The sequence below is a fragment of the Corvus hawaiiensis genome, chromosome 8 (genome assembly GCF_020740725.1).
Source record: "Corvus hawaiiensis isolate bCorHaw1 chromosome 8, bCorHaw1.pri.cur, whole genome shotgun sequence".
Lineage (NCBI taxonomy): Eukaryota > Metazoa > Chordata > Aves > Passeriformes > Corvidae > Corvus > Corvus hawaiiensis.
The window spans coordinates 16656528-16683604 of NC_063220.1; the positions used below are offsets into that span (position 1 = coordinate 16656528).

The 27077-nt window shown below is 36.2% G+C and overlaps 1 protein-coding gene across 5 annotated transcripts in view; it reads left to right on the plus strand.

The window, feature by feature from the left end:
* The window catches only part of PLCE1 (phospholipase C epsilon 1), a 149919-nt gene that overhangs the window by 22809 nt on the left and 100033 nt on the right, over positions 1-27077 (plus strand). For all 5 annotated transcript variants that reach the window (XM_048310526.1, XM_048310527.1, XM_048310525.1 and 2 more), the window contains exon 2: positions 10019-11616. In XM_048310526.1, the coding sequence (XP_048166483.1) occupies positions 10429-11616 (1188 nt within the window). In that variant the 5' untranslated portion in view covers positions 10019-10428. The remainder of the gene's footprint in view (positions 1-10018; positions 11617-27077) is intronic.

A 27077-nucleotide genomic window follows, 5' to 3' on the forward strand; every position in this document is an offset into this window, starting at 1 on the left:
TGATAAAGCCATCATAGGAAAAAAATGAATGTAGTGGTGATTTGCTGAGCAAATATTGTTTGCTATATTTGAGTAGTGCTGTTGCCAGTGTCACAGTGCTTGATATCTAGAAATGTTAGAACAATAATAGTAGTATAGAAATTGTTTCGTGTATCTTCAAGGGTGCTGAATCAATAGGCTTCTGAAAATTCCATGATTTTAAAGCAGATAATTAATTACAATCTAAGCAAACAGGTTGTTTGCTCTTGCCTTTTGCTCTTATCTTGTTTTTTACTCATATATTCTCTCTTCAGCATAATAATATGCATGTGACATAGCAGATGTTCAAAAGAGAAAGAATAAGAGGTTAAATATTAAGATTCCTAAATGAATGGCATGAATAGGTCAGGAATGGTATACAAAGAAAACATATTTTGAGAAAGGGGAATAGTAGTGTAATAATTTAATAATGTCAGTTTTCAGCATTTGAATTATTTTTCTTTGCTTTTCTAGAACTAAAGTGTGAATGCATAAATTGACAAATGACTGAACTTTTGTCCTCATACAGATTAGCATTTAATTTTTATTTGAAACATACACTGGGGTTTCAAACTCACTCTTGTTGTAGTTATGACGGCTGAACAATAACATAAAAATTATTCCTCAAGTAATGTTTTAAATAGGACTACTGTGGCTTAGCATACTGTGAGTAAAAGTGTTAGCTTGGGTTTACAGAAGATAAACTGTAGTGATATATGCGCCTTTAATATACCCTCAGGCATTTTAGTACTCAAAAATATTTTTATTACAGGTTTGTTCTGTTCTCACCAGTGTGGCTTGAATTACAGCTAATCCAGGACAGAGAGAGAGGGAAATGAGAGAAGACTTGGGTGTTCACAGGAGAAAAATACTGTAAGGAAGCACAAACAAGACAGGGAAAGTGAAGTGTTCTTGTTGCTTATTGTGTCACACCTGGATTGGAGTAATTTTTAAACTTCAGCAGGGTGACAGTTTCTTACGACAAAGTGCAGTTGCTGTTTATTGAGATATGTGTCTGTATGGCACATTAAGTCCCTTGAAGGCATGGTTTCACATTGGATAGAAATGCTGGTGAGCTCAGATGGGAAGACTACTATTAGCGGCACTTTGCTGTTAAGCAGAACTAGATAAGAAAGAGGATTGCCAGGGCTGGAGATTCCTGCTGGATGTGGGGTTTTGCTTTGTGATGTGAACCTCTCTGGTATCGCTTCAGGAAAAAGGACAATGAGAGATAACGGTGTTTGGATAGCTGGTAAATGGTTCTTTACCTCAAGGCTGAACTGTCACTGTGTTACCAGTGTCCAAGCAAATAAACCTGTTGCTGTAGAAACTGATGTGCTGGTTTCTATCGCTGCTCAAGTGTGGATCCCAGTACAGGGGGTGAAACTTTGCTGGGAGGCATAGGTGGTGCTCCAGGTAGGGTGTGGAGTGTGGCTGGCGTGCTGTGGTATCTGAACCCTGTCCACTACTCCGAATGGGTCAGCCTGCTGTAGGGCTTGGCCAATGGCTGGCTGACCAAGGCATTAACCTCTGAAGGCTTGGAGCAACTGACTCAGGCAAATGGTATCCTCTAGTAAAGGCAGCATCTCCAAATGCATCTTTCAAAAGTGTAGTAGGAAGAGAATGAGATCAGAACATGGAACACCTAATTCTGTCACTGGTGTGCCATTGTGAATCTATGGTTGGATGTTTTTTATAAGTGAAGGCCTGCAATCAGTTTCCTACTTACTTTTCCTTCGAATTTAAGAACTCATCTGGTTTTCAAATAATGTAATTTTTCCTGCTCATGTACTTAGTTTGCATGTGCTAATGACTCTTCGAAGACAGAGTTTGGTAAAAACTAGGATGGATGGGGTATACCATGTTTACAAATTACTACTACATTAGTATGTAATCCGGGGTTACTGTTGACTCTTTACAGTCATAAACAGTTCATATTTCCAAGTGGCAGATTTTGAATATGATAACCAAGTTCTCAGAACAGTAGTGTTTGTCTGTAAGCCTTCCATTTTGTATTAATGTTTAAAGGCCACAGAAGTGACTGGCAAATAAGTATATACAGTCATTTCCCCTGTATTTATTAATTGTATTTTGATGACAACAATTATTTTCATTCATATTTTAACAGAAACATGATTTGCACTATTTTAAAAATAATTTGAAATCAAGATGTCTTGTGCACAAAACACTTTCAATTCTTCTTCTTCACTTCTGTTTGATGGACTTAGAGCCTTAGTAGAAGAGTCTCCTGTTACTTTCCAACATATTTACTACTGGGTGGCCTTAATGAAGAGACTTACTGTGTTTTATCAGTTGAGGAGAAATGGCATAATTTGAGTAAAGAGAAACCACACAAATGAAGGACTTGGGAATTTGTTAGAGTAAAATGAAGATATGAATGATGGCATTGAGTTCAGGGTGAATCATAAAGTTTTCAAAAGTGGACAAAGCCTTGAAAGAGGATGATGGTTGAATTATTTTCAAGTCTGAAGCTCTAGGTGTTTCAAAGGATCTGAAAGACTGATTGTCGGTATTCAAATACACACTCAACGTGTGGGCAGTGCTGTGAATGTGTTTCTTGCTGTTCACTGCAAATTATGTGAATAATTCCAGTGAAGCAGAGGATAACATCTGAATTTCAAAAAATGGTTGATCCTTTCAGCTAGTACCAATCTTACTGTTATGGTCTTTGATTTGTTTTGGTTTGTCTTATTTGTTAGTTTTAACTTGTGTTGCTTGAACCTCTCAGATTTTTATACTTACATGTCTATATTCCTATAAATCAACTTTTAGAATGTATTTTGATGACTTATTTAAGCTGTCTCAATGTGACATGCTGCAGATGCATTTCTACTCTGGCCTCGGATTCTCCCTTAGTCTCCGCCCTGCTTTATGCTTATGCTGTCTCTGTCAATTTACATGACTGAATCATGAGCATCATCAGGTAATTCTACCTGAAGACTCTCTTCCATTCTTTCTTGGTTAGTTTTCCTCTGGATTAGTTGATCCTTCTCGCTGCAGGAGTTCCTATTCAGGAGATACCTTACTGAGAGTGACAGGGAACGAGGGATCAGCTAGTTTGGCTAGAGCCTGCCAGTAGCTTGGCTTAAATCTCAAACCTCATTTTTAATTGTGTTTATTTTTTTGCATGGTTTTGTATGACTACTTTTTAAATTTTAAGATCTTAAAATAAATCCTGATGCACTAGTTCATTCATCTTTTACATGCTTTTTTTAAAAAAAATTATTTCTCACTGTATTTCCTGGTTTTCTTCTGTATAAGCATTATTTATCCTTGTCTTTTATACATACATTTTATTGTCAGTCATTTTCTTTATAGTTTGTCTAATCTTTCTAAGAGATCTACTTACCAGTGACAAGTCTGTTGAATTCTGTACCTTGAAGATTTTTATTTTGAATTGTGCTGCACTTCGTTTTCCTGTTAGTGTGACTCAGTGCTTGAAAATACTTTTTATGCATTTAAGACTGTTTTCACGTTCCTCAAAAAATTAAAAGTTATTCCAGAAGTACTTGTTCAAAGATGGAGAGGAATTATACTGCCTTTAACAGCTAGAGTTGTTGTGCATCTCAGGTAGAAGGACTTGTTCATCCAAGTGTCGATGATGGAATTACAGCTTTCAGATAAGGTCACTTAGCATGAAATTCAAGTAACCGCTAAACAGAAAGTTTATTTAAACAGCTTACTGCCGATCATCTAGAAAGAAATACAGAACTGATCCTGAAAATAACATAAATGCAGTTTTGGCTTCTCTCAGTGCATCAACTTGTGCAGAAAAGGAATTTCTGTAAAGAAATAATGAGTGGAGCTGGTATCTGGCAGAAGCTTCACATTCTCCCTGATGCAGTGATGAATGATGAGGCAATTGAGAGGGTTCACCATCTGGCAGACATTTGCATAGTTTGAGACATCTAATACACAATCATGTTTAGATAAGTATTCTAGAAATTAGAAAAAAGGCTCTAACTTGACAGGATATATAAATACTGTAGTTCTTTGAGATTTTTTTGTTGTTGAAACACAGATGCTGGTGGTAAATCTGAGGTTTTGCATGATGCTCTATGCCAAATCAAATGTTGTTATAACTTGTTTCCAACTGTTCAAATAGGATTTGTGCACATCACAAGTGATTCTTAAGAGTCTAGCTATTTCCTCCTTACTGTTTGCCCGTGGTTCCCTAGGGAGAAGTGAGGTTTAGAAAGTGGTGATGACATATTGGTGCCCTGTTCTTGTTCTAGTATCTCCTGCTTGTTTCTGACATAAAACACTGTAATGAAAAACTAATAGTGTGCATAATACAGCATAAATTAAAGAGGACTTAATAAATGTGGTTTCTTATTCTGTTCATGGAATTGCTCTGGAACAAACTATAGCTTATCTACTAAAAAATAAAGCTCATTATTCTTTTTTAATTGTAAAATGATAGTTCTAATATACAAACAATTTTCCTAATGAATTAGTTTTCTCCTTAAGAGCTTGAACTGGGGTTGTAGTTGTCAAGCATGTTGTTGAGGTGATGTGGCGAAGATGATCAATTGTTTTGTATCCACTTACCATGCCAAATTATTTCTGTAGTTTGCTGTTTCCCAAGAATCTCTCACTAACTGATTGCTTATGCCTTAGATAATATGTAAATACTTAAGAATTTGAAATATTAATAAAATTATTTGGTTGTTGGAAGGGGATTTGTGTGCTGAAATGTCTTTTGCTTAGGATAGTTACCTTATATACATAGCATGTAGGATGAAAGTTGAAGAAATAGTTATAAATGTCTGAGTGTGGCCAGGGTAGAGGGGAGGATTGTCAGGTTGCTTGCATTTGCCCTTCAGCTGTTTTGAATTACCGTCTGTCCCAGTCCAATAGCAGTTAGCCCATGGAAACCACAGTATGTGTTTAGTAATGTCCTGTATCTGTTTGTCGGTCCGCCTTATTCTCTGCACTCATAATCCTGGCCCTACCAGGGAGTCACTGAGTTTCGTGTGCGGCTCCCACAGCATTGTACATACAGAATTGCATTTGGCATCATTGACAGCATGCAACTTCTCTAAACAATCCCCATCTTCACCTTGATACCCATCCTTTACTTGCCCCTCATGCAGTTGCCACTTGTTCCCAATATTTACATGATCATCTTTTCCTTTGACAGCCTAGAACTGAAAGGCTTTCTAACTTACCACATCATGTGATGGTTCTGGTCCTTCATATGCCTTTCCTAAGACTAAATAATACTCTTAAGTTCAACATACTGTGTTTTGTTTTTGCTGAAGCAGAATTCTTGCTGACTTCAGAAGTAAATTACCTTGAGTAATGAGTTATAGGTTAAACTGATAGTAAATTAATACAGTTTTGTAGTCTTTGATTATATTCGATGTTTTACCTAGACTGTTGTAGACTTCAATTCCTGATATCTGGGGAATAAGAAATCTTTGAATGTTGTTATAGATTGTTATTAATACTAATTAGAACAAGCTTGTACTTGGAGTCCTAAAGTGTATGCAGTCAGTGTAAATGAAAAAAAAGCAGACAAATTGTAGACAAATTACTTTTGTGTCACATGTTTTCAGACTTAATACATTCTGTGAATGCATGTGCTGTTGTTTATTTTAATTACTCATTTGTCTTTGTTGGCTGACCTCTGCATCCACAATGATTCACTAATGCTGGATCTAGTTTCTTATATTTTTACTTTCCTTTACTGATAGAAGGAGCACATTACATTTCTGACATAACTTCAGCCTTGTAAAATGAACCAGTGTAGTTATTAATGGATTTAATCAGCTAATCTAGCGGCTTTAGAAAATGCCAGCATGTATTGAATACAGTGCAGGCTTTGCTGTTGACTTCATGTGCTTTTATGTTCAGATTTAACTGTAAGTCTAAATCAGCGTGGATGTACAACAGGAAGAATATTCTTTTGAATAATTTCAGCATTTTTATGTGCAAGTGCATGTATATGTTTGTATGAGGATTTTATATGAAGATCTAGGCTTTGGCCACCAATATGCAGACAGGCAAGAAAAGGAAGCTACAGAGAGTGATAATTCTGCAAATCTACAGTACGATACAAAATACAGTTTTATTGGTTGAGCTTGTGAGTTTTACAGTTGATAGCATTTATAACACCGTGTTAACGCACTTCACAGCATGTGTAATGAATTCCATCAGTTTCAGGAATTTGCTGGGCACACTGAACTGAAATCTGTTGATCGCTGTGGAAAGCAGACACTGAGAAGAGTATAACTTAGGACACATGAAACCCATGTCATCTGTTCAGCAGAGCCACAGCTTCAGATATTTTTGCAGTTGTCCATAGATCAGAGGCTCTACCATCATGGTTTTTACTTGCTGTCTCATGAGGTTTTGCATACTCATGCACTAAACATACCAGACTAAGAGAAATTTCAGGGTGCATTTAGACATCCTAGCAAACATGGTCTAAACTGAAGCTTCTACTGAGAAGCTTCTACCAGGCATTCCTAATATTTTATTTTCATGGAATATAGTGATCATGTGACTGCAATGTGAGTCAGTTTGTTTGGATGAAAAGAATAGTTTTGTGACTTATCAGCCAGGTGAATCAGTTTAACTCTGTGGACTCATGATCTCCAGAGGAGTGAGATGGTGGGAATGGGGACAAAAAGAGAAGAGTGAGGGGAGGGGTAGGTCTACCAGGTTTGGTGGCAGCTACCTGCTAGATTGACATAGCTGAAACAACAAATTATGTTTTCAAATTGCAGAAATGTGTAAACCACATTAGGAAGCATTTTCTTCCCTTGCCTGTGCTGCTCATTTTCTCCCTTGTGCTGTTGTGGCGCATTAGTACAGCCATACTATGAACTAGATTGGGAAAGTGTTTTAGCTGTGAAGTAACTTGAGTAAAAGATTCTTGAGATGGATCACATTTGCATTGCAGTCACATTGCAGTGGTCACAAGAGGATGGGAACAGCTGGACAGGCAGTGGGAGCTTCTTATGCAGACATTATTCTTGAATTGGATTTCAAACAGGCACAGATAGAGAAGAATGATATTGGTAGAGAGAAATGGGCAGGTGTGTGGCCTCAGCAGCTGAGGGGAGAGGTGACCAGCAGAACAAGTGTTGGGGGAGATTTGAGATAATTTCTAGAGAAAAGAAAAAGGTCTGAGAGAAGCTGTTTGGGGAGGATGTGTGGAAACACTTAGGTGTAAGAGAAAGATAGGAAAATTATGTAGGAGGAAGGAGGACTGAAAGACCAGTCCTAGTCTCTGAATGAGCTTTGTGGATAGTCTGGGATATAAATGGACTTCTGGTTTTAGCAAAACCTGCTTAGAGAAGCAAATCAGTTATGTGATTATATTTATTTTTTAAAGTTTCTTCATAAAAACCCAATGTAAGTTAACGAACATGGTCAATTTCATTATCCTAAAATCACTGTGGGATGTTAAAGTTGCATAATATTGTCTTTTTGCATAATAGAGTGATATTTTGTAAGAGTTTCATTTTGCAACAGATGTAATAAGAGGTATAATATTTGCAGTGACAATCCAATTCATTAATTTTTATTAAATACAGAGAGTACAGTTATGAATATATCAGTGGCTTGTATTTTCTTTCAGTTGTGTGGAAATTTGTGTTCTGGTCCAAAGAGGAAAGATAAATCAGTAGATTAAGACATTTTGATAGATCACAGAATTCCTTGAAAAATCAATGCTGAAGACAACTACTACTACATATACATGTTTTATACCTTTTACAAAGAATTATTGTTACTTGATATAGCAAGAAAGAAACTAAAGAGATGAAGAAAAAAATCAGCTGCTTCTCCTTCCTAAATCTTTCTCCTTTGATCAGCATCATCATATGTAGATGTGAACTGAAAGGCCAGTGGTTGCCAGAAAAAAATAAGATGGGATCCATCAAGTGTGCAGTGGCAAAAAGTTATGTAAGCTGTCACCTGTGGATTTGAAAAGGAAGGACAGGGAAGAGGGATAGGAAATGGTAGAATAAGAAAATTGACGAAGTGCTTTCCTTTTTTTTTGTGGATGTGTTGGGTTGGTGGTGGTGTGGGGTTTTTTTTTTGTTCTTTTTAAAGTGAAATAGGTGAAGTTGAAGAAAGTGGAATGCATTTCAGGGTACAATGTAAAAGTATAGGGACTACCAGGGAATGTAGACTTTAAAAATTGCTTGAGTGTTGCCTTTTCATTGCATGTGCTCTACAGTTGTGCTGTTGCAGTATTACCTAGGCTGCTCTGTGAGCTGTGTTGGTAACATGAATGACTCTTTTAAAGACCCAAGCTTGCCAGCCCATTGAACTACTGCTGTCTCCTTCTACAAAACTTTTCTATGAACTGGAGCTGTTATTTTCCTTTCTGGTGCTAAATCTGTCTAGTACAGGATCTGAGTTTACCACCTGGACTCTGCTCCGGCTGATCTGGCATGCACATGCATTTTGTAATGGGTGGAGAATGTAAAACTTGTGGCTCTTTGTTCTCTCTGTCACTTTCCTTTACAACCCTCCCTGTCATTAAACCAATAAAATTGAAATCTTGACTGAAGTATTAAATTGTATTTTTTTTTCCACGCACCTGTGGTAGCTGTACTGCATGAAGAAACAATGCTGTTGGTGGCCTAGCAAACTTTTAAGCCACTGATTTGTAGCAAAATGTAACTACTCTTATTTTGTATTTCCTTTTTTTGTGATCCTCCATCCACCCTGGCAAAATGATACATTTAGTTACAAATTTAATTATGTGAGAAAATAGCATGTCAAATGTCCTGTGAAGTAATGAGTGTATTTACCTTTTGATTTGTGCTAGACTGCTTTTGGATGATGGTTAGTAATCAATAAAAATGAAAGCTGACACTCTAAAGTGCATTAAAATAAAATTGTTAATCATAGTTACTTGAGAAGAGTATCAAAATAGATTTTACACCTCAAATTAATTATTGAGCTCTTCTGCTTTTTATCCCTACCGTCATTCCTAATTCTATCCACTACAGATGATTTAACTATTATGTGTAGCTGAACCAGTGATTTCATAATTTGCCTCAGTTTTCTGCTACTTGTTGCTGTTGAAGCTCTAAAGGTTTTTTTTTTGCTTGTTTCTATTGAATTTAGACTGTTCTAGTAAATGTAGGCCTTAGTACAGCTCTACATTTTCTACATTTTTAATAATACAGTTTATGTTTTTCAGTGCTAAGTATGATAAATTGAAGTGTAAGTGCACGCTTGTTTAATTCACCGTGATTTATCTCATGAATTATCTAGGTGTGTCTCTTTTAGTCTTCTGTTTCCTTTGTTGAGCTGTCTGTAACCTCATATTTTCTGATTCCAAGATTTACTTCTACCATGCTGCTTGCAGGAAAGAAGCTGAGAATTAATGACAATGTTGAAATGCAGGTTAACTTTTTAGCTTAAGTCATACAAGTAAAGGAGTCAAAAGATTATTTGTATTTCAGTCTTGCTCTAATCTGTCTTTGTGCTTTTTCAGTTGTAAACTTGTGGCAAAAATACTGTTTTCTTCATGATTTCATGGTAACAGCATACAGTTTAATGAAAGCAGAAACCATGTAACACCAAAACAGTTGTATTTCTGAACAAGAAAAGAATTATTTAAAATCACAGTGTGGGTTTAAAATTTACTGTGTTCTTGAAAATGTTTTAATTTATCCTGGCTATGAGTCAGAAAAAATATGGAAAATACATTTTCTTTTTTCCCTTTTTTATTTATGTGTTTGATTTAATTGTTACAGCTTCAGTATAATTAGTTTTCTGCAGTCATGTGGCTTTCCATAGTGAAGTGAAGAAAGCTATTTAAATATGTAAAATATGACTGTGATGTTCCAAAATTCTTCTGTGAAATTTTAAGACAAATTTAAATGTGTATTTTGGAATTCTCTAGATCTCAGTACAATTAACTCACATTGTTGTGTTTGTAGTTGTGATGGTGGATTTTGTGCCATGGATGTTGTTCAATATATCTATATATGTCTTTTCTTTACAGAAAACCAACTTTTTGGATGCCCAGTGGGGAGATGCATCTGTGACATGGAGTACGTGTTTAGTCATCCACAATTTGAGACAACAGTGGGTGTGCTATATATGACAGAAGAATTAATTGTGGAGAGTGTCCAGCTGAATGGCTACATCACAATAAGAAACTGGTTTTAAAATGTTAGTGTTTCATGCCAGTAATCCAAGGTTGGGAAAGCCTAGCAGCCCAACAGTAAAAAAATACATTTTTTTGTAAAAGCCACTTCAAAAAGAACAAGCAGTCAATATACATTTTACCATGTGTACCCTGATTCTTTAGCACTGAATCTTTTATTACACTGAAATCATGGTGTGAGAATTGGTGGAGAAGGTCCTCCCCCCATCCCCAGCACACATCCAGCAACTAAAGACTGTGTCAAGATGACCTCTGAGGAGATGACAGCATCTGTTCTCCTCTCTGTGGTACAGGGTAAAGTGATACCTGCCCAGTCAGCTGGAGATGAAAATACTGAAAATGCTTTGGACACCAGTGCTATAAAAAGACATACTGCCAGTTCAGGAAGGCAAACCACACACACTCTGTCTTACTTACACAGACTTGAAGAAGAAAGTCTTCAGGGCTCAGTGCCCAAAATATTCCCTCTGGCCAAAGAACAACTGACTAATGACAAGAGTAATGAAAACTTCTGGGAGAGGAACAGCTCCATCTCTGATTCAGTGGAATTTCTTAACATTAACTGTAACATTGTGCAGAAAAACTACAAGAGCAATATCCCGTGCAGTCAATTGTATCAATCTTGTGATCCTTTAGCAGGGGAAGAGGCATGCCTGGAAACTGGAATTCCTGTTTCGCTGGAAAGAGCCATGCTTGCTGAAATTCAGTTGAAAATGAATGGACCTTCATTAAGAAGCCAGACAGCAGTAAATAAGAATGACAACAGTGATCCCGATAAAGTGGCCTTTTTTCACTTACATTGTGCTAGTGAAAGGAATATATCAAAGGCTTTGTGCAGTTTACACAACAGCTTCATTCTGGATGACTGCTTGCAGCCCATGAGTGATGGTGATGGTAACAGCACTGGTTCCCCAGCCTGCACCTGCAGCATAATGGAGTTGACAAATAATTGTGAGAATGAAAATGGGCAGCAGTTGTATGAAGATGCTCTAAGGGATAGGTATTTATGTCTGGAAAGAGCACCACGAAAGGTTAAAGTGGCATGCTCAGGTCACAACTTCTGTGGAAATAACTTTACTGGAAGAATGCCCTCAAAGCCCTTTCTGAGCCATTTTGAGGACTGTAATGATAACTGTGAAGAAGAGTTGGAAGAGGATTTTTTTAGAAGCAAAAAGGAACGTTCTACACTATTAATAAGACGTTTCTGTAAAAATGATAGAGAGGTTAAAAAATCAGTTTATACTGGAACGAGAGCAATTTTTAGGACTTTACCTTCAGGGCACATAGGAACCGTTGCTTGGAATTATATTGAGCAAAGGAGGAACAACAGTGGTGTGAAGCTTTCTAGGATTACAACAGAACAGCTAACCATGATTCAGTCCCTAATAAAATGGAAATTTAATTCCTGTCTTGAGAAGTCTTTATGGTGTGAGGTACGTTTTTCATAGTGGTTTTGGGGGTTTTTTTTTTTTGTTTCCTTGTTTGTTTTGATAACCTGATGTCCTTTCCATTAAAAAAGTGCCTTCAACTAGTAAACACTTAGTAACAATGAATGGGATATTTCACTTACCCACATTGAACAACCTTATGCTGAACACTGCTTTTTAGAAAAATTTATTGTCATCCTTTAAAATTCTTTTGGTTTAAAATACATGTAGTAGATATGCCTATAACTATATGTGCATAAAAGCTATACATATATATGTATATACATATGTATCTGTATAAAATGTGTGTAGGTAAATATTTATACCTAGATTTATGTATAAATTTATTTATTGACAAAGATTCTTTACATATAAGAATATAACGCACCTATATACAGATTAAAAATATATTTGCATTTTATAGATATTTGTATTTTAAATAGAAAAGGTATATTATATACATTTATATTTTTCCATATATATGATAGGTGTATAAATATATATTATAGCTCTACGCATTTGAATATATATAGCATATATGTGCATATAAACATTTGATGGATATATTAATGATATAATTGTTCCATAAATACAGTAATAACATTATATGTGAGAGTATTAGATTACAGTGAAAAATTTGTCACTCAAGAAAAGAAAGCATAGTATTTCCCCAAGTTACAGGTATTTCTATTTCTTTTACACTAGCAAATAAGAAAACGAGTAATATTTGAATAATATACAGTAGTGTGCTGATATTGCCCTGATTTGTGTTCTCTTAAGTTACATAATGCAAGGAATTCTAAGTTTAGAATGAAATCATGAATGCATAAATTATTATTATAGAAATTACATAGCACATTCTTAATATATTATTTTAAGTAGTAAAAGATTTTCTGTGCTGGTAAAAATTACATAGTTGTCAATATAATCTATAAAAGATTTTGACCACTGATTACTGAGCTTAGCAAAAAAAGGAGCTGTGGGGTTTTTTTGTTAAAATGTATGAATAAGCTCTAGGGAGGGGAAAATAATCAAGGTAAAGGAGAGTGTTGTCATATAAGCTATGCTTATAAATTGGTCCTGAATAAATGGGAATCTCTTCTGCTCGAAGAAATTTCTCGCACTTAGTGCTCAGAGTCTTCAACAACTTTCAGTAGGACTGAAATGGAGGAAAACTTCATGAAATGGAATCACAGAATCATCTTATCATTTATGTTCGTTTAAGATCACAGAGTCCTATGGTAAAATTGATCAAACAAATTCAAAATTTTGTCAGTTATAAGGGAAGAGAGGACTCTGTGACTTCATTATAATTGTGCCCTCCTGTAATATCCTCATGTCCTTCTAGAAATTAGTATTTTTCCATTTAAATAGTTGATTGGAGAGTTCTATAAACGTGTATGTCAGGTTTTTTACCAGGTTGCAGAGCTTTGCGGTACTGTTCATTATTGTGAAATTCACTACACTGGTCAGTGGAAGTTCAAACTTGCTGGGACAGCAGATGCACTGCAGGGTGAATGGTCATGCTCCCATGAAGGAGTGAATATAATTCTGTGGATTTATTTAACGTGGTGTATGCTCAGTACATTTCAGTATCATTATAACTTTTTTGGAGGAGAGATGGGAGAATGTTTTGTAGCTGCGGTAGCTGAAGGATGTGTTCATGTTTCTTCACTGGACATTTCCAATTTGACATGAGTTCCTTAGCTTTTATCATGCATGCCTGTTTCACCACTTTCTACCACTGCTGTATATTACTGAACATACAGCATTTGAAGATTTTTTTGTAGTTTATTTATATGAACGCAGAAACAAAAGTAGTAAGTACTCACTGAATAATTTTAAATAGAAAAAGTTCTGTCTACAAGTGAGCAGAAGATAAACAGGCACTGTAAAGCACTTTGCGGAACTACAAGGCACAAAATGTTTTCCTCATGGTCAGAAAAAGCTTAAAACCACATGTTTCTAAGTCTTTCTTGATCCAAATGGACACCAAAACTGTTTTTCTTCTTATCAACCTCTGTATATAATCTCTTTATGTATAACGTGCATCAAGTTCTCTTAGCATTGTTTTCCTGTTATTTTAGTGTCAAATACTATTTCTGCAGTAATATTTCTATGTGTTTATGGCTTATATTATTAGCACTATAGATAGATTTACACAAACAGAAATTAACTTAATGGATGTGACAAATATATGGACCTGTTGAACATAGGCACCGGGTTAAAATAATTTAATGAATTATGGGCATTTGTAGGAATCTTTCATGCTAATAATCAAAGGAAGAAGGAAAAAGTAGTAAATGAATGTGGTAATTTGTTCTTCCTTTCCCCTTATCTCACCCTTTGAGCATGCATTCTGTTTGGAACAGCTAAGGGAACAGTAGTTCTGTTCTTCAAGAGGAAAAAAAAGTTGAAGAAATTAAGTTTTCATAGCAGTACTGGTGTAACATGGAACAATAGAGACCTTTATGTTCTAAGTAGGAAAATGTGGGTCTCATTTGTGCATATCCCTTACATAAAAATTCTAGCACTAATATAGGAAAGGCACTGAACTGTCGTCTTATTGAATGATTTTTTCTTTTTTCTTCCTCTACATAGGGAGGTGGGACTAAGGATTTGCACTATATAGAAAATACATGAAGTTATATTTTGCTTCATGTAGCATATTATTACTGTCTATAGGTATTTTGTATACAGATTTAGACCCCTCTGGATTGAATGTGTGTGTTGTATGAGGGGAGAAGATCTTTATGTTGAATATTTTTTCTAGTTTTGCTCTTAGTTTTTGTAGCTAAATACAGTGCAGCACTTACCCTTGTCAGATGGGTGTTGTATCTGTTCAGGAGACATTTGCTTGTCCATGTTGGAACAGTGCAAGCCCCACACATCAGTACATATTAAAGAAGTCACAAGTGCAAAGAATTTGCCATGGAAACAGATCTTGAGAGTGCAGGCGCTGGTGTTGGCTTTGCTTGGGCAGTATCCACTGCTTGGGTTCAGCTCAGCTGCACCATGTTAGCAACCTGACTAATTCCCAAAGTCAGAGTTTCTGAGATCTGTGAGATGTTAGGTTCATAGGGCTGAAATACACTTTGTTTTTTCCTGATATGGTGGTGGTTTGGCTGTGGTGGTAAGGTAGTGTGACAAAAGTAACCATGTCGGCCATTGACTAAGATATTAAATCTGGGCAGCTCGCTAGACTTTCACTGATTCTCTCAAGTGACCTCAAGATCTGCAGATGGCAGCTGCAACAACATAGCTGAATTCTTTAGTTAAGCTTATTTTCTAGGCGTCAGTACTATCTTTGCTGTGTCATTACATTCCTGGTGCCAGTAGTTTGAGCTTTAAGAAGCAAGAACTCTGCTGGCTTGCTGAACTCTGCTCAGATAGAAGTTGGCACTCTAATATACCTGATATTCATCATAGTTGCTAAGGCACTACTGAAATGCCAAATACTAATTAGGCAACAATTAAAGAAAACATTAACTGCCCCACTCTGTTTCCAGGTAGAATAGTGATTCTATTATAGATTTATCTTGTGGGAGTGTTTCATAGTTAATGTAATGATTTGGTATAGTAGTTCAGCATCTGTTAGCATCAGGTTTTTTTTTTTTCCTTGTAGTATCCATAGTGTTTTTATGACTCCTGTGTAAAATGAATGTAATGCAAGGATTTGTGATACGCATGGCTAATGTAAGGAGCCCTTTGTTAAGATTTCTTTATTTCCATAAAGTTGAGCTGTAGTCAGTTGGTGGTATCTGTTAATAAAAAGTTAAGGAGAGAAAAAAGATTTGGAGGTAAAACATTTTTATATCATGTTTTATTAATGTTGAATCTAAAATAGTCATCTTGGATAATATTTTTTAAAAAATAGAGCTAGGCACAATTTTTTTTCTGTTTAATAGATAGTATTTGATTTTTTTTGTTGTTTATAATTGATTATTAATTCTGACTATATTCTTAACTAAAATAAATACTTTGTAATTAATATAAATACTGTTTTTAATTTTGAACCTATAGAGAGCTCAGTTTCCTCCCTCTGCTGCCCTCCTCCCTTCCAGAGCTGTATCAGCAATTCTAGTCTGCATGCTTTTCTGGCATTCCTGAAAATATAGATAGATTGAATATTTCACTATCAGTCATGGAAATAATGTCTGCTTAGGTTATTTCAACAACAATTGCACTAACCGAATGCAGGAGCTCGTTACTGCAAATGCTAACACATGACTATGAACAAAGGAAGAGTTAGCAATGCAGTGTGTTTGGAGAACATTTTGTTGGTCATTTTTCTCAGGTGTTGAGTTAATTGTAACCTTTAATTGTCAATATTTTGTCAGAAAGAAGAGTGTTTTATATCTAGAGTCTTTTATATCTAGTAGTATCTTGGAAGATACACTTTTCCAGTGCATTCAAAACATAATTTATATCATGAAGAGGCCCATGTTGATTCTTAAAAAGTGAAACAAAAGCTTGAAAGCATCTGATTTACCCTCTGTACTAAAAGGGATAAGCAGCATAAGAGTCTCTGTTTATGTGCTGTTTCATTCAGATGACTGATCTGATTTAGTAGACACAAAGCTTATGGAGTGTCCACATGAAACCTGGACATAAGAGTCTTGTTAGTAAAGTTATTCTGCCAAACTCAGAGATTCACAACCCACAAAGCAGCCTAAAAAAATTAAATTATTGCTGGCTTTCACTTCTGGGTTGTTTTTAATTGTTTCTGTAGGAATTTCAGGTCTGGGTTTGCTGTCATACCATCTTTCTGTTAGAATTATGTGCTTTTCCCACTGTTTGTTACTTCTTGCTACTTATTTTAAAAGATGGAATTCTTTAAGTGGATTTTTATTCTCTCCCCTCACAGTTTTGCCTGCATACCTAAAATGTAGCACTGCTCTTTATGCTAAACTTAATGCTGTACTTGTACTTCTATTTAACAGAAAAAAGGCTACTTTGTGATTCTGTGGTGTGGACTACAGGCAGATTTGAGATTTTTCAGCTTTCCATTTTGAAATAAAATTTCTAGTCCAGCATGCTGAAAGGAATTTACAGGAAATAATGACATAAAGCAAATAATCTGCAAGTGGTTGGAGTGTTCCTCCACTCTAACAGTAATTTTTTTATCTGACTGTGCATGAGTATTTTGCCTGTTAAAATGCCATTGTGCTTTTAGACATAAAGGTTTATTTACTTATGTTAAAGTAGTTGCTAGGTAAGGACAAGCTGGTATTTATTCTACCTGGACCTTGTGTTTCTTGTCTCTTTGTTTGAAGAAAAAAGTTAATGAGCAGAATTGACTATTTGGAAAAAAATCAGGGAAGCAGGAGAGAAGCCAAACAGGCATGAAATTATGTTTTCCCTTCAGTAAGTGCTGTAAAAATAAATTGAACTTTTTAAAATGAGGCTCTATACTTATATTTGCTTTGGGTTGAGTTACTCCAGTTTTAAAGGCTAGCTTTAAAAATAGAAAATTTACCCTCTGTCTGTAGAAGAAGTCATTTTACTACCATAATGTGCCACAGAGTTTGAGCTAAATTGCTTAATACTTTGTATTATTTTTTAGTTGCCTTATACCTTTAACAACATTGGGCCAAATTATGAACAATAAGTTTTAGCTGTGAGCACACTTAGGTATTTAGAGCCAATAGTGTGGGAGTCTTGGCAAGAGTATTATATTATGCCTTCAGTTTTTCCACATTTTCTGACTTTCCTTCTAGTGACTGTTCATTAACTGTAAAGAAGCATGAAGGTCTGGTTTAGAAAATCTCCCTGCAGCACATTAAAGGGTTCATTTTAGAGTGTTAGAGTTGGACACTTTTCTAAATTCTTTCTCAGTTGAAACTAAGTTATCTCCATTACCTGTATGAACTGTTGAAAAGTTGGGTTGTTTACTCTGGTGTAAGTTAATAAATCTGTGCCATGTAAAGATCACTCTGTTGGTGAGTGAATAACTAAAATCTGAATTTGTGAGATTTCATATACATTTGAATTTATCTTGCTTTTCTACAATCTTTCAGAATCTTTTAAAAACAAATTTTTCTAAAATTGGGTTGGGTTGACAGTAATTGGTAGGCATATACCTTACCAGTGTGAAATTTAAAACACAGTTTAGAGGAAAAATCTCTACTGGAAAATTTTACTTGCCACAATATCTTAAGGCGTCCTCCATGAGATATGAGGCTATTTGGTTCCTCTGTGTGTCAAAAGTGATTGGATAATGTACGGTTATGAGCCCTCTGGTCATGGAATTTTCTTGAAAATACGAATTGGTGACGGCCTAAAAATCAGAATAACAATTGAATGTAATACAGCCATTAAGTACTGTCCAAGTATTTATGAGCTGGACTATCAAGTGACGGGGGGCTCCAAGAGTGCTCCCACACCAGTCTAAACTAATGACTCAGGGCAGTGTGACAGCACACAGCCTTCATCAGGAATGTCAGAAGTGGGGCAGTGCTGGAAACAAACATTAGGACCTGGTATTTGTAGACACTTTTTTATTTTTCTTTTTTTCTTTTTTAAATTTTTGTTCTCCTAATAATTTCACTAGACAATTACATAGTTAGACACTATTATTTACCTGCAAAACACATGTATCTGACAGTGCTTCTATTGCCCTGCCAATTGTGTGAAAGTAACAATTTGTTTAATATTTTCAACTGTAACCAGATACATTAATTTTTGAACTGAGAGATTGAAGACCTGCTTTTAGTATAGAAAATACTCAACGATGGAGACCTACAGAGAAGGTTGCTGTGATAGCACGGAAGCATGCAACAGTAATGAAAAGTTTATTTTTGTCTTGAAATCAGCATCTGCACTTGTTTCAGGAGTCTGAATACTCTAATGAACTCTCATGAAAGTGGGGGCTTTTCTTTTTCCTCTTAGCTTTTATAGTAACTGTAATGCAACTGAGTGTTGCTACAATTTGGACTTTGAATCCACAGTAAAATAATGTGAGCTTCTTTTAAGGTGATTAAAAGTGATTGTTAGGTACTGGTTATTTTCATGCTAGTCTCCTGACACTGTAAAAATTGTTTTCAGGCAATCACAACAAATACCAACCTTCATTAGTAAATTGTGGGCAAAACAAAAGATGTATTATTAGCTGCACTAGTTTCATGTTACAGCAGTCTTAGTTCTTAGAATGTTTAGGAATTCCCTTCAAATATTAGAGAATGGGTGAAATCCTGGTCATACCGTAATCTGTTTAAAATCTCCTATTGGGATAATGTTACTTGGAGGGAGAAAAAAAAAGATGTGCAGAATGGAGCTGTTGGCTTCATGGGAACCGTAGTTTTATGTCAAATGTTTTAAGAGACAGACATGTGCCAAACTTGGATTAAGCAATTTTAAAACCATAGTTTTAAACTAAAAATATTCTCTATATAAATATGTGTAATGCATTGTAATATAACTCAGGTGGGATCATTAACTTAATAAATAAAACTTCCCTCAGTTGCTTATGCTGTTTTTTACTGTTCATGTTATCACACTGCTTGGAAGCTGTGCTTCTGAACTTGAATCTGTGTCCTAGCTGTTTTACAAACAAGTAATGATCTCATCTGTTCTCTAGACTTAGAGGCAGTTAGTTGTTAGTGAGCTCACTCAGAGTTTGGAGAAGATAAACTTCTCCCAAACACTCTCCATATGCTGTGGCTAGATTTCCTTTTATCTCAGCAAGCTCAGTAGCTGTGTGCTGCACTGTAGTCTGCAGAAGAGACATATCCTGTAAGTTTCCAGTGGGGGGAGGGGGAGGGAACCAAAATGTACCTACCAGTTCCAAATATTAATATTAGGGAATTTTAGAGTTATGAGCATAAGAGCAAAGTAAAAACCAAGTCTTTAATAAAAATGTATATAACCCATCCCCAATGGTTAGGCGGAATAAAGGTCTGAATGATAATTCTGAATGGTTAGTCTTTCAGCAAGAACATAAGAATGTATCCGAGGCCTGGAGAATTGTTCTAAATGGGATTTTGTGTTGGATCAAGAAAAAGACTCCCGAGAGCAAACTGTCCTCAATCTTCTGTTTTAAATTAGGAATTTATCTTGAGTAACTTTGCAGACTTAGAGCATCCTGCAGCATGCTTGAGGCCATTCTAGTTCTGACCCTGTGCATATGTGAGATTTTTTACTTTATATAAGCACATTATTGTTGTCATGGGAGCTGTAACATTGGACTTCCTGTCTGTTGTTTGCAATCTTGGGATTGCACTGGTGGCTTGCGTATGTCAATGTATATATTTTCAAGGGAAAAAAGTGTTATTTCATGAGCATTTAGAATATTTCCCTTTTAGGAAATTAGCTCGTATTCTGGCTTACCTATGTGTCCTTTTTAAACTTACCTTACTTAAAATACAGTCAGGGAGAACTACAAGAGTGCAAAACTTTTCCCGTGTGAACATTTCATTGAGATGTAGTGATTTGCCATCAGCATAAAGGAGGCTTTGGTCTATTCACACCAAGTCACTCAGCAGGGCTGGGGGTGTAGGAAAGATAGAGGTTATCTATAAGCACGAAGTATAACATGAACCATATTTAACAGCAGTGTATTAATTTTCTTATTTTCTGTTAGTCCAGAAATAGAGGGATTTTGTTTCTTTTTCATTACAGTTTTCCTTAACCAAACGATTGTGGATGGACATTTATTGTAATTTGACTGCTTTTGAGCAACAAAGTTCTTTTATCTTTAGCAGGCATTTGTGAATCACTGCATATGTAATTTAGCTTGCACCGTGTTTCTTTGCCATTGGTTTGTAAAAACTGCAAATCCAGCCTTTGTAAATGATGATCACTTTTGAGTCATATTTTTTTTAGTTTTGAATGAATTTCTCATCACACTTTAGTTTTGACCAGCTGTTTCCTGTTTTTCCTGCCAGTGGTTCAGCTGCTGAGGAGATAAATGCATCAATGGTTCGTTTCAGAATTAAATTACCCTTATAAAATGATGGAAAAGTAAAACAAATATGTTGGACACCATTACAAGTATGAAGTTATGCTGAAATTTGAAAGATGAAGTATTGTTTGCTGTACGTAGATGTTTCATATACTACAGAGCTTTTGCCACACCAGGAACTCACTTCATATAGAAGAAGTAATCCAGCATCGGAAACACCAGGATGAAGCTGTGTGTGGGGAATTTGGGGGTGTGTGTTGGAATTTTTCAAGCAGTTCCAAGTTTTTATGTTTGCATGAGAATATTCTGATTTATCTGATAAATGATCAACATAATTACCTGACCATTACATCATATTTGTCCTGTTCTGCCACCCCCCAGGTTTTGGACTGCTTTGGATAGATGATACATTCATTTTTGTAATCATACAAATTGCTTTGGAATTTTAGAACTGAGTTTGTATATGTGTATTTTCAGAATAAAGCAGGGCAGGTGTATCGGGGAAGACAGGGAATAGCTGGTATTACCGTCTATTAGGACTGGCTCGTGCAGTACACTTTGTTTCTGTTTTGTTCATGGTGAACTTACTCCATATCCACATAGACAGCAGCTGTGTTTTGTCCTTGCTTCAGACATCTTTCTTCAGGACCTTTAAATGATTTAGTTACTAAACCAAAGAGGTGTTTATATAGATAGTAAAGAAAATATTGTCCCCTATATTCAGATTTGAGGTCATTACTGTGTAGGATTGTGGAAGGATCACCCATTGGCTCTTCTTTTTGTTTTAGTGTACCAGGCTGTTCTGTGGCATCCAGCCACACCTGTCCCTTGTGCTGTTTTAGTCCTCTCTGGGACCTGAGTGGTCAGATTTTATTTAATCTGCACCCCTCTGGCATGATAGAAAAGCACACAGACCGTTGGTTGCATTTCTACTCCCATGGCCAATCCCCTGGATTGTGAGCTTTAAATAATTCCTTACCTGTTAGGTCACTGGGTTTCTTATCAGTGAGTAGCAGAGGAAGAGCTGGGTCTGTAGTGAAAGTCCCAGCTCCAGAACCTCAGAGTATGCATTTGCTCCCCTGGACAGGGTGCCTGAACTATTTTTTATATTTACCCATTTATAGGCCTTATCCCATGCCATTTTAAGGGCTCTGCAGTCTTCTACACAATGCCAGCCTTAATAGCATTTACCTCAGGATATCGACCAGCTATTGCCATTTGAGAAAGATTCACCCCTGCATCTTGCACTCTCTTCGTTGCTTTAGAGCTTTTCCAGGCTCCTCCTCCCCAAGTTCCTTTTGGTGGATGACTCCAAGATCTGCTCTCTCTTTCGAGGTTTCCTGATCTTGGAAGTCTCCATGGGAATTCTCATTAAATTCAGTGATGGGAAGGGGGAAACATTTTCCTCTCTCCCATGAAAATTCTAGTTATTTCTAACTCCTCCTAACTAGCTTTGCTGTTTGTACTTCAAGCCGATCAAGTAGCTGTCTTATCTCGTCTCCTAGTGCCATTCTTGAATTTACAGTCAACATGCTTACTATTCCCTACACTGGTGGTCTTTATGGAGTCTCCTTTATTCTTCAATCTTTTATAGAGACAAAAAACTTCCCATTTTATTTCCCTTTAGTTCTCTACTATTAGATAGGGTTTTTTTTGGCAATATTCACAATCTATGTTCAGCTGACTCTCACACTTAAAGCTGAAATTCCTTCTTCATGCAACTGCGTGGTCTTAGTGGGCATTCCTACTTATATCAGCCTTAAGTCCAGCTTTGTGGAGCTCATATAAATTCCCATGTGGTGGCTGTCCCATTTTTAGCTATTATATTTCAGTTTAAACTTTTCTTTTGTCCTCTTTCTTTCCATGTTCTTTTAGGGGATTTTTTTTTTTCATGTGAAGATTAGTAAACAGCATTCAAACTTTACGTTGGGTGGTTGATATGCAAATGGTTGTACTATTACACTTCTAGACTGCAATTTGTTTTTCAAAAGAGATGGTATTTTTGGCCAAAGTTAAATCAAACTATCATAGAACATATTACATTTGTAAGGGTTTTTTTTCTACTGTACTCATCAGGAAAAAAGTATTTGCTAATTAGTATTTATATTAGGCATTAATGACCAGATTCCTCTGATCCTTGCTGAATTTAAATTTCTCCAGTCTGCAAAAAAACACAAGGAAAACAACAGCCAAGATGAAAGCAGATTCACAGGACATACCCCTGTGGTTGTGACTCAGTGGATCTGACAGAACAAAAACTTTAAAACCCCCTTTTTTTTATTAAGTAAAAGACATGGAAATTGATTTAACAGTAGTGGGCGAATTTGCTAATGGGATATGAAAGGTAGTTAACTGAAGGAACTAATGAAAAGGAGCCAGTGTTCTATGAAAAACTTGGAAGGAAAATAAAAGAGATAGTTGACAAAGCATCCTTTGAGTTTTGGGACTTGAAAAATGTTGAGAGCAAAAACTGACAGAATCTTGTTTTCAAACCTAACCAGAACTAAGAGATTTGCTGATTTTCTGTGGAACTAAGGCATATGTAAAGTAGTGCTAGTGCTATCATGCTAGTTACATACAGAGTTTGCACTTTCAAGTAGAAATGTAATGAAAATTAATAGAATTTGGAGAGAGATTACTAGTCATCATTTGATTCCTAAATCATTGTGAATTGAGACACTTTGGCAAGGCTTGATGTGACAAGGCCAAGCAAGTGTGGCAGGGCTCAGTAGTTGGGCAATTTTACTACCTTCTTGGGGTTTTAATTAGATGATATTTTATAGGGTTTTTTTTCCTTAACAATATTTCTGCTATGGAAAGTATTTGATAAAAATAACATGCTTTTATAAAATGGATGTTAGTTTAAACAAAACAGATCTGCAGGAAGAGTTACTGAGTCTCAAGTTTGATAAAAATTGGGTTCAAATTCTTACCTGGTCAACAAATGAAATTAAATAATGAAATAGAATGAAACTTAATTTTGGAAAGCTTAGAATAACAAAGTTTCTTAGAAGACTAAGATGAGGCATATCAGAAAATTTAACACTACTGCTGCTACTTTGACTCTCTGTGCGTTCCAGAGACTTGCAGACTTCCACCTTTCTCCCAAAGACAAGGAGCAGAGCTTTCTACTTTACCTAGATCATACATTACCATTGCCACAGTAGCCACAGTACTTGTGCACATACAAGAAGAGATTTTTGGTTCTTAACTGACGTTTGTGTGTCATTAATAGTATGTGCACCGCAGCTTGGAAACCCATGACTGAGACCATGACTTTGTTGGACCAAATTTTGCAGGTTTTGGCTGAGATGAGATTATTTGCTTTGTATTGTGTTGATAAATTCAATGTCAGGCCCCATAAAGACAATCTAGACCGTAAGTTGTTTTCCTGTTGGGAGAACAGAAGAAAAGTTGACATCTAATGAAATTTTAAAAATGAAATTAAAATTAGAAGCCCCCTAAGCATATCATCATCATTCTGTAGTCTAACTTATGCCTCTACCCCAGGCCTGTCCATATGTTCTCTGCCCTATTATCTTCGATGTGGGTACTTTTCAATTTCAGATCTTAAACTGCTGCTGCCATAGCTGTGATCTTTTTGTCAGGCATTATGACTTCTTTCAACACTGTGAGTGGCCTGAGGGCATTGAAGCCCAGGGTCCAAATTTTTAGCCACTAAAACTATGGTTTACTGAAACCTTGCTGAGCTGAGGAGTTACTGCAGGGCCTTCCTTGCACACCCTCCACATCTGCCATTTAATGTTCACATTTAAATGGGATAAAGAAAACGCTGTTCATCCTCTTGACATTCCCTTATCTCTTAGGCTTGTCCTGAATCACATCATAGAGCTTCTCTTGGTGCCTGTGTCAGTTCCAGGTGCTTGGGAAGGAATCACACAGCTCTACCAGGGACTGGAGCAGCTGCTAGGTGAGCAGGGGCTGGATAACACAGCATGTCTGCAGAATTGTAAAACAAGTTTCAAAGTTTACAGATATTTTTTAAAAAGCCTTGCCATGTAGTTAGGCCAAGATGTTAAGATATTAAAGCCTTCAAGATCCATTAAGACTGGGAAAAAACTTCTTAATGACTTGTCAAGATTACCATTGTAGGATAACAAAGTGTTTGGGGAATGTTTTTATAGACTAGATTATTCTGTAATGTTATTTTGTAACAAGGAAAACCATATTATTTTTTCTTCTCTATATTTGCCTCTTTTTTTTTTTTTTAAGTAAGAAACGTTCATAAAATTGATTAAGCATTGACAGGATATTAACTGGAAGTTTGAAACTGCACTGTTTTTGAAAGATGTTTTTGCCACTGAGCATTCTGCAGTTCTAATTTTTGTACTTTTCTAATTTTTAACTTCTTTATGCAAGCAAGCACTATAGGCAAGTCACTGGTAACAGCTTTTCTCTAGCCCAAGAGAGAAGTAACTTACTAAAGTACTATACTTTGTTTTCTCTTCTAGATGATCTTCTGTAGTTAGAGGATCTTATTAGTATGTCCATTCACATGTGGTCCAGCAGTTAATCCTCTGCATTTATTAACATATGACCTAGGTAAGAATGAAGGGCATACAAGAAATTATATTTTATGTGTCCTGCCTGAATCAAGTTTGATTATAGGATTTGCTTGGATCAAATGGCTCTAGGACCATTAGACTTTGTACATCCCTGGTTCAAAGGCTATTTGCATTTTGCTAATTGTTGCAAGTTGCTCCTGTCAGCCAACTGTTGTCATGTTGTTCAACATAGTGCTTTTAACTTAGCCTAATACCATGGACAGATGCAATTGGTCTGACTGAGATCAGCCAACGAAAGTATGAGGGTTCAAACTATTCTTTGTCAGTTGATCCTCCAGAACAGGAGGGAGATGATCTGAGAAGGCTTTGTTTATACAATAATTCTCATTATACTTTTCTGAAGTTAGAATTCACACTTTGGTACTACTCAGAAAAAATGCAGCCACAATTGTGTGTTTAAATTAGACACATAAATTTCTTAATTAGTCTACTGGATGATTTACCTACTATCATGATTTTCAACATGCTGAATGCCCTGTGTTCCTCATAATCAGACCAGCAACAGTTAGAAGTCTTAGAGATTTACAGGTTTGATTTTTAGGACTCCAGTTAAAAAATTTGGGCTTAAGTTCCACTGAAACACTCCTTGAAAGTATTGACAGGGCTGCTGCATCACTGTCATCACTGATTTCCACTTAGACCTGGTTTGGATGCATATATACATGCACATGCATATATAATCACGCATAACTGAGTATGTGATATGATACCCTTGATGATAATGTCTTTGTCTTTCTGCAGTCCTTTTGACAATAAAACTTCACTAGAGAAGAATCCTTATACTATATTTATGCTGACCCAGATCTCTGCAAGGATAGTTTTACAGGTATAACTTTCCTAGTAGAACTGTATTAGCATCTCTTTGCTAGGAGAGCAAAGGCTAAGGTTTCAAAACAGCTTGTAGATGGGCTGTGTGTATTTAAGTGTGGAAATTAGTTCATTTTTCCATACCATGGTTACAGCTCATATATTTTCATTTTTTGAAACTATGTAAATACTAAAATATTATTGAAATTTGTACATTAGAAGAGAAAGAAACAGGAAAAATCTGATTGTTGCACCTGCCACTGAAGTTTTACTGTATTTGAAGTAAAATGTGAGGCATATGCCATCTGGTGGATAGAATAATTCATACAGTTTTATTGCTAATTGTGATACATTTTCTCTGCTGCATTATCATTTTTAATTGCCATTGGTAGATATTTCTTTAGTCAGAAATAAAGGGAAAAAAAAATCTAAAAACTGAATTTGAGGGAAAATAGAATTCCAAACTTGGCACTGGTGTTTGATTAGACAACTGGATGCTTGGAAGAAAAACCCCAAAACCCAAATGGTAATGAAACCATTTTCCCCCACTTCAAATAAGAATTCTAAAGATTTAAAATTTTGTACCAACTAGTCAAAGATCATGCCTGATAGACCTTTCTCCTTAAATAGCCTCTGGCTTATTGCAGATTATGAGGTGTTTGCCATGGTCCTTGCAGACAGGTTGGCTGTTGCTGTGACATGGCAAATGAGACTGGGGCAGCCTTTCTGAGCCCGGAGGCCCATGTCCTACAGCAGCATTCAGGTGCCTTTGCCTGCAGGTCAGAATTCCATTTTGCCCCCCACTTGGGGCACAGTTTCATTAAGTACCATTTTGTGCAGAAAGCCGTGCTTCTACAAATGTCGGATTTCTAGTACGTGTGAATGCAGCTGTGACTTGGCTATTTTAAAAGCCTAAATTAGGCAGATACAGTAAAGAGTGTGGCCCCTATTGAATATTTCTCTTTGCACACAATGCTACATGGGGGCATGACTTCATGATATGCATCTCAGGACAGTTTATGGAGTAGACATAGTATGGGATAACAAGTGGAGCAGTCAGTGTATATTGATAGAAAATTTCTGTTATGTTGGTGAATAGTTTTTATTATTTGATCTTTTATGGACATGGAGGAATCTAACATCCTGTTATCTACTGGAAGACTGATAGTACA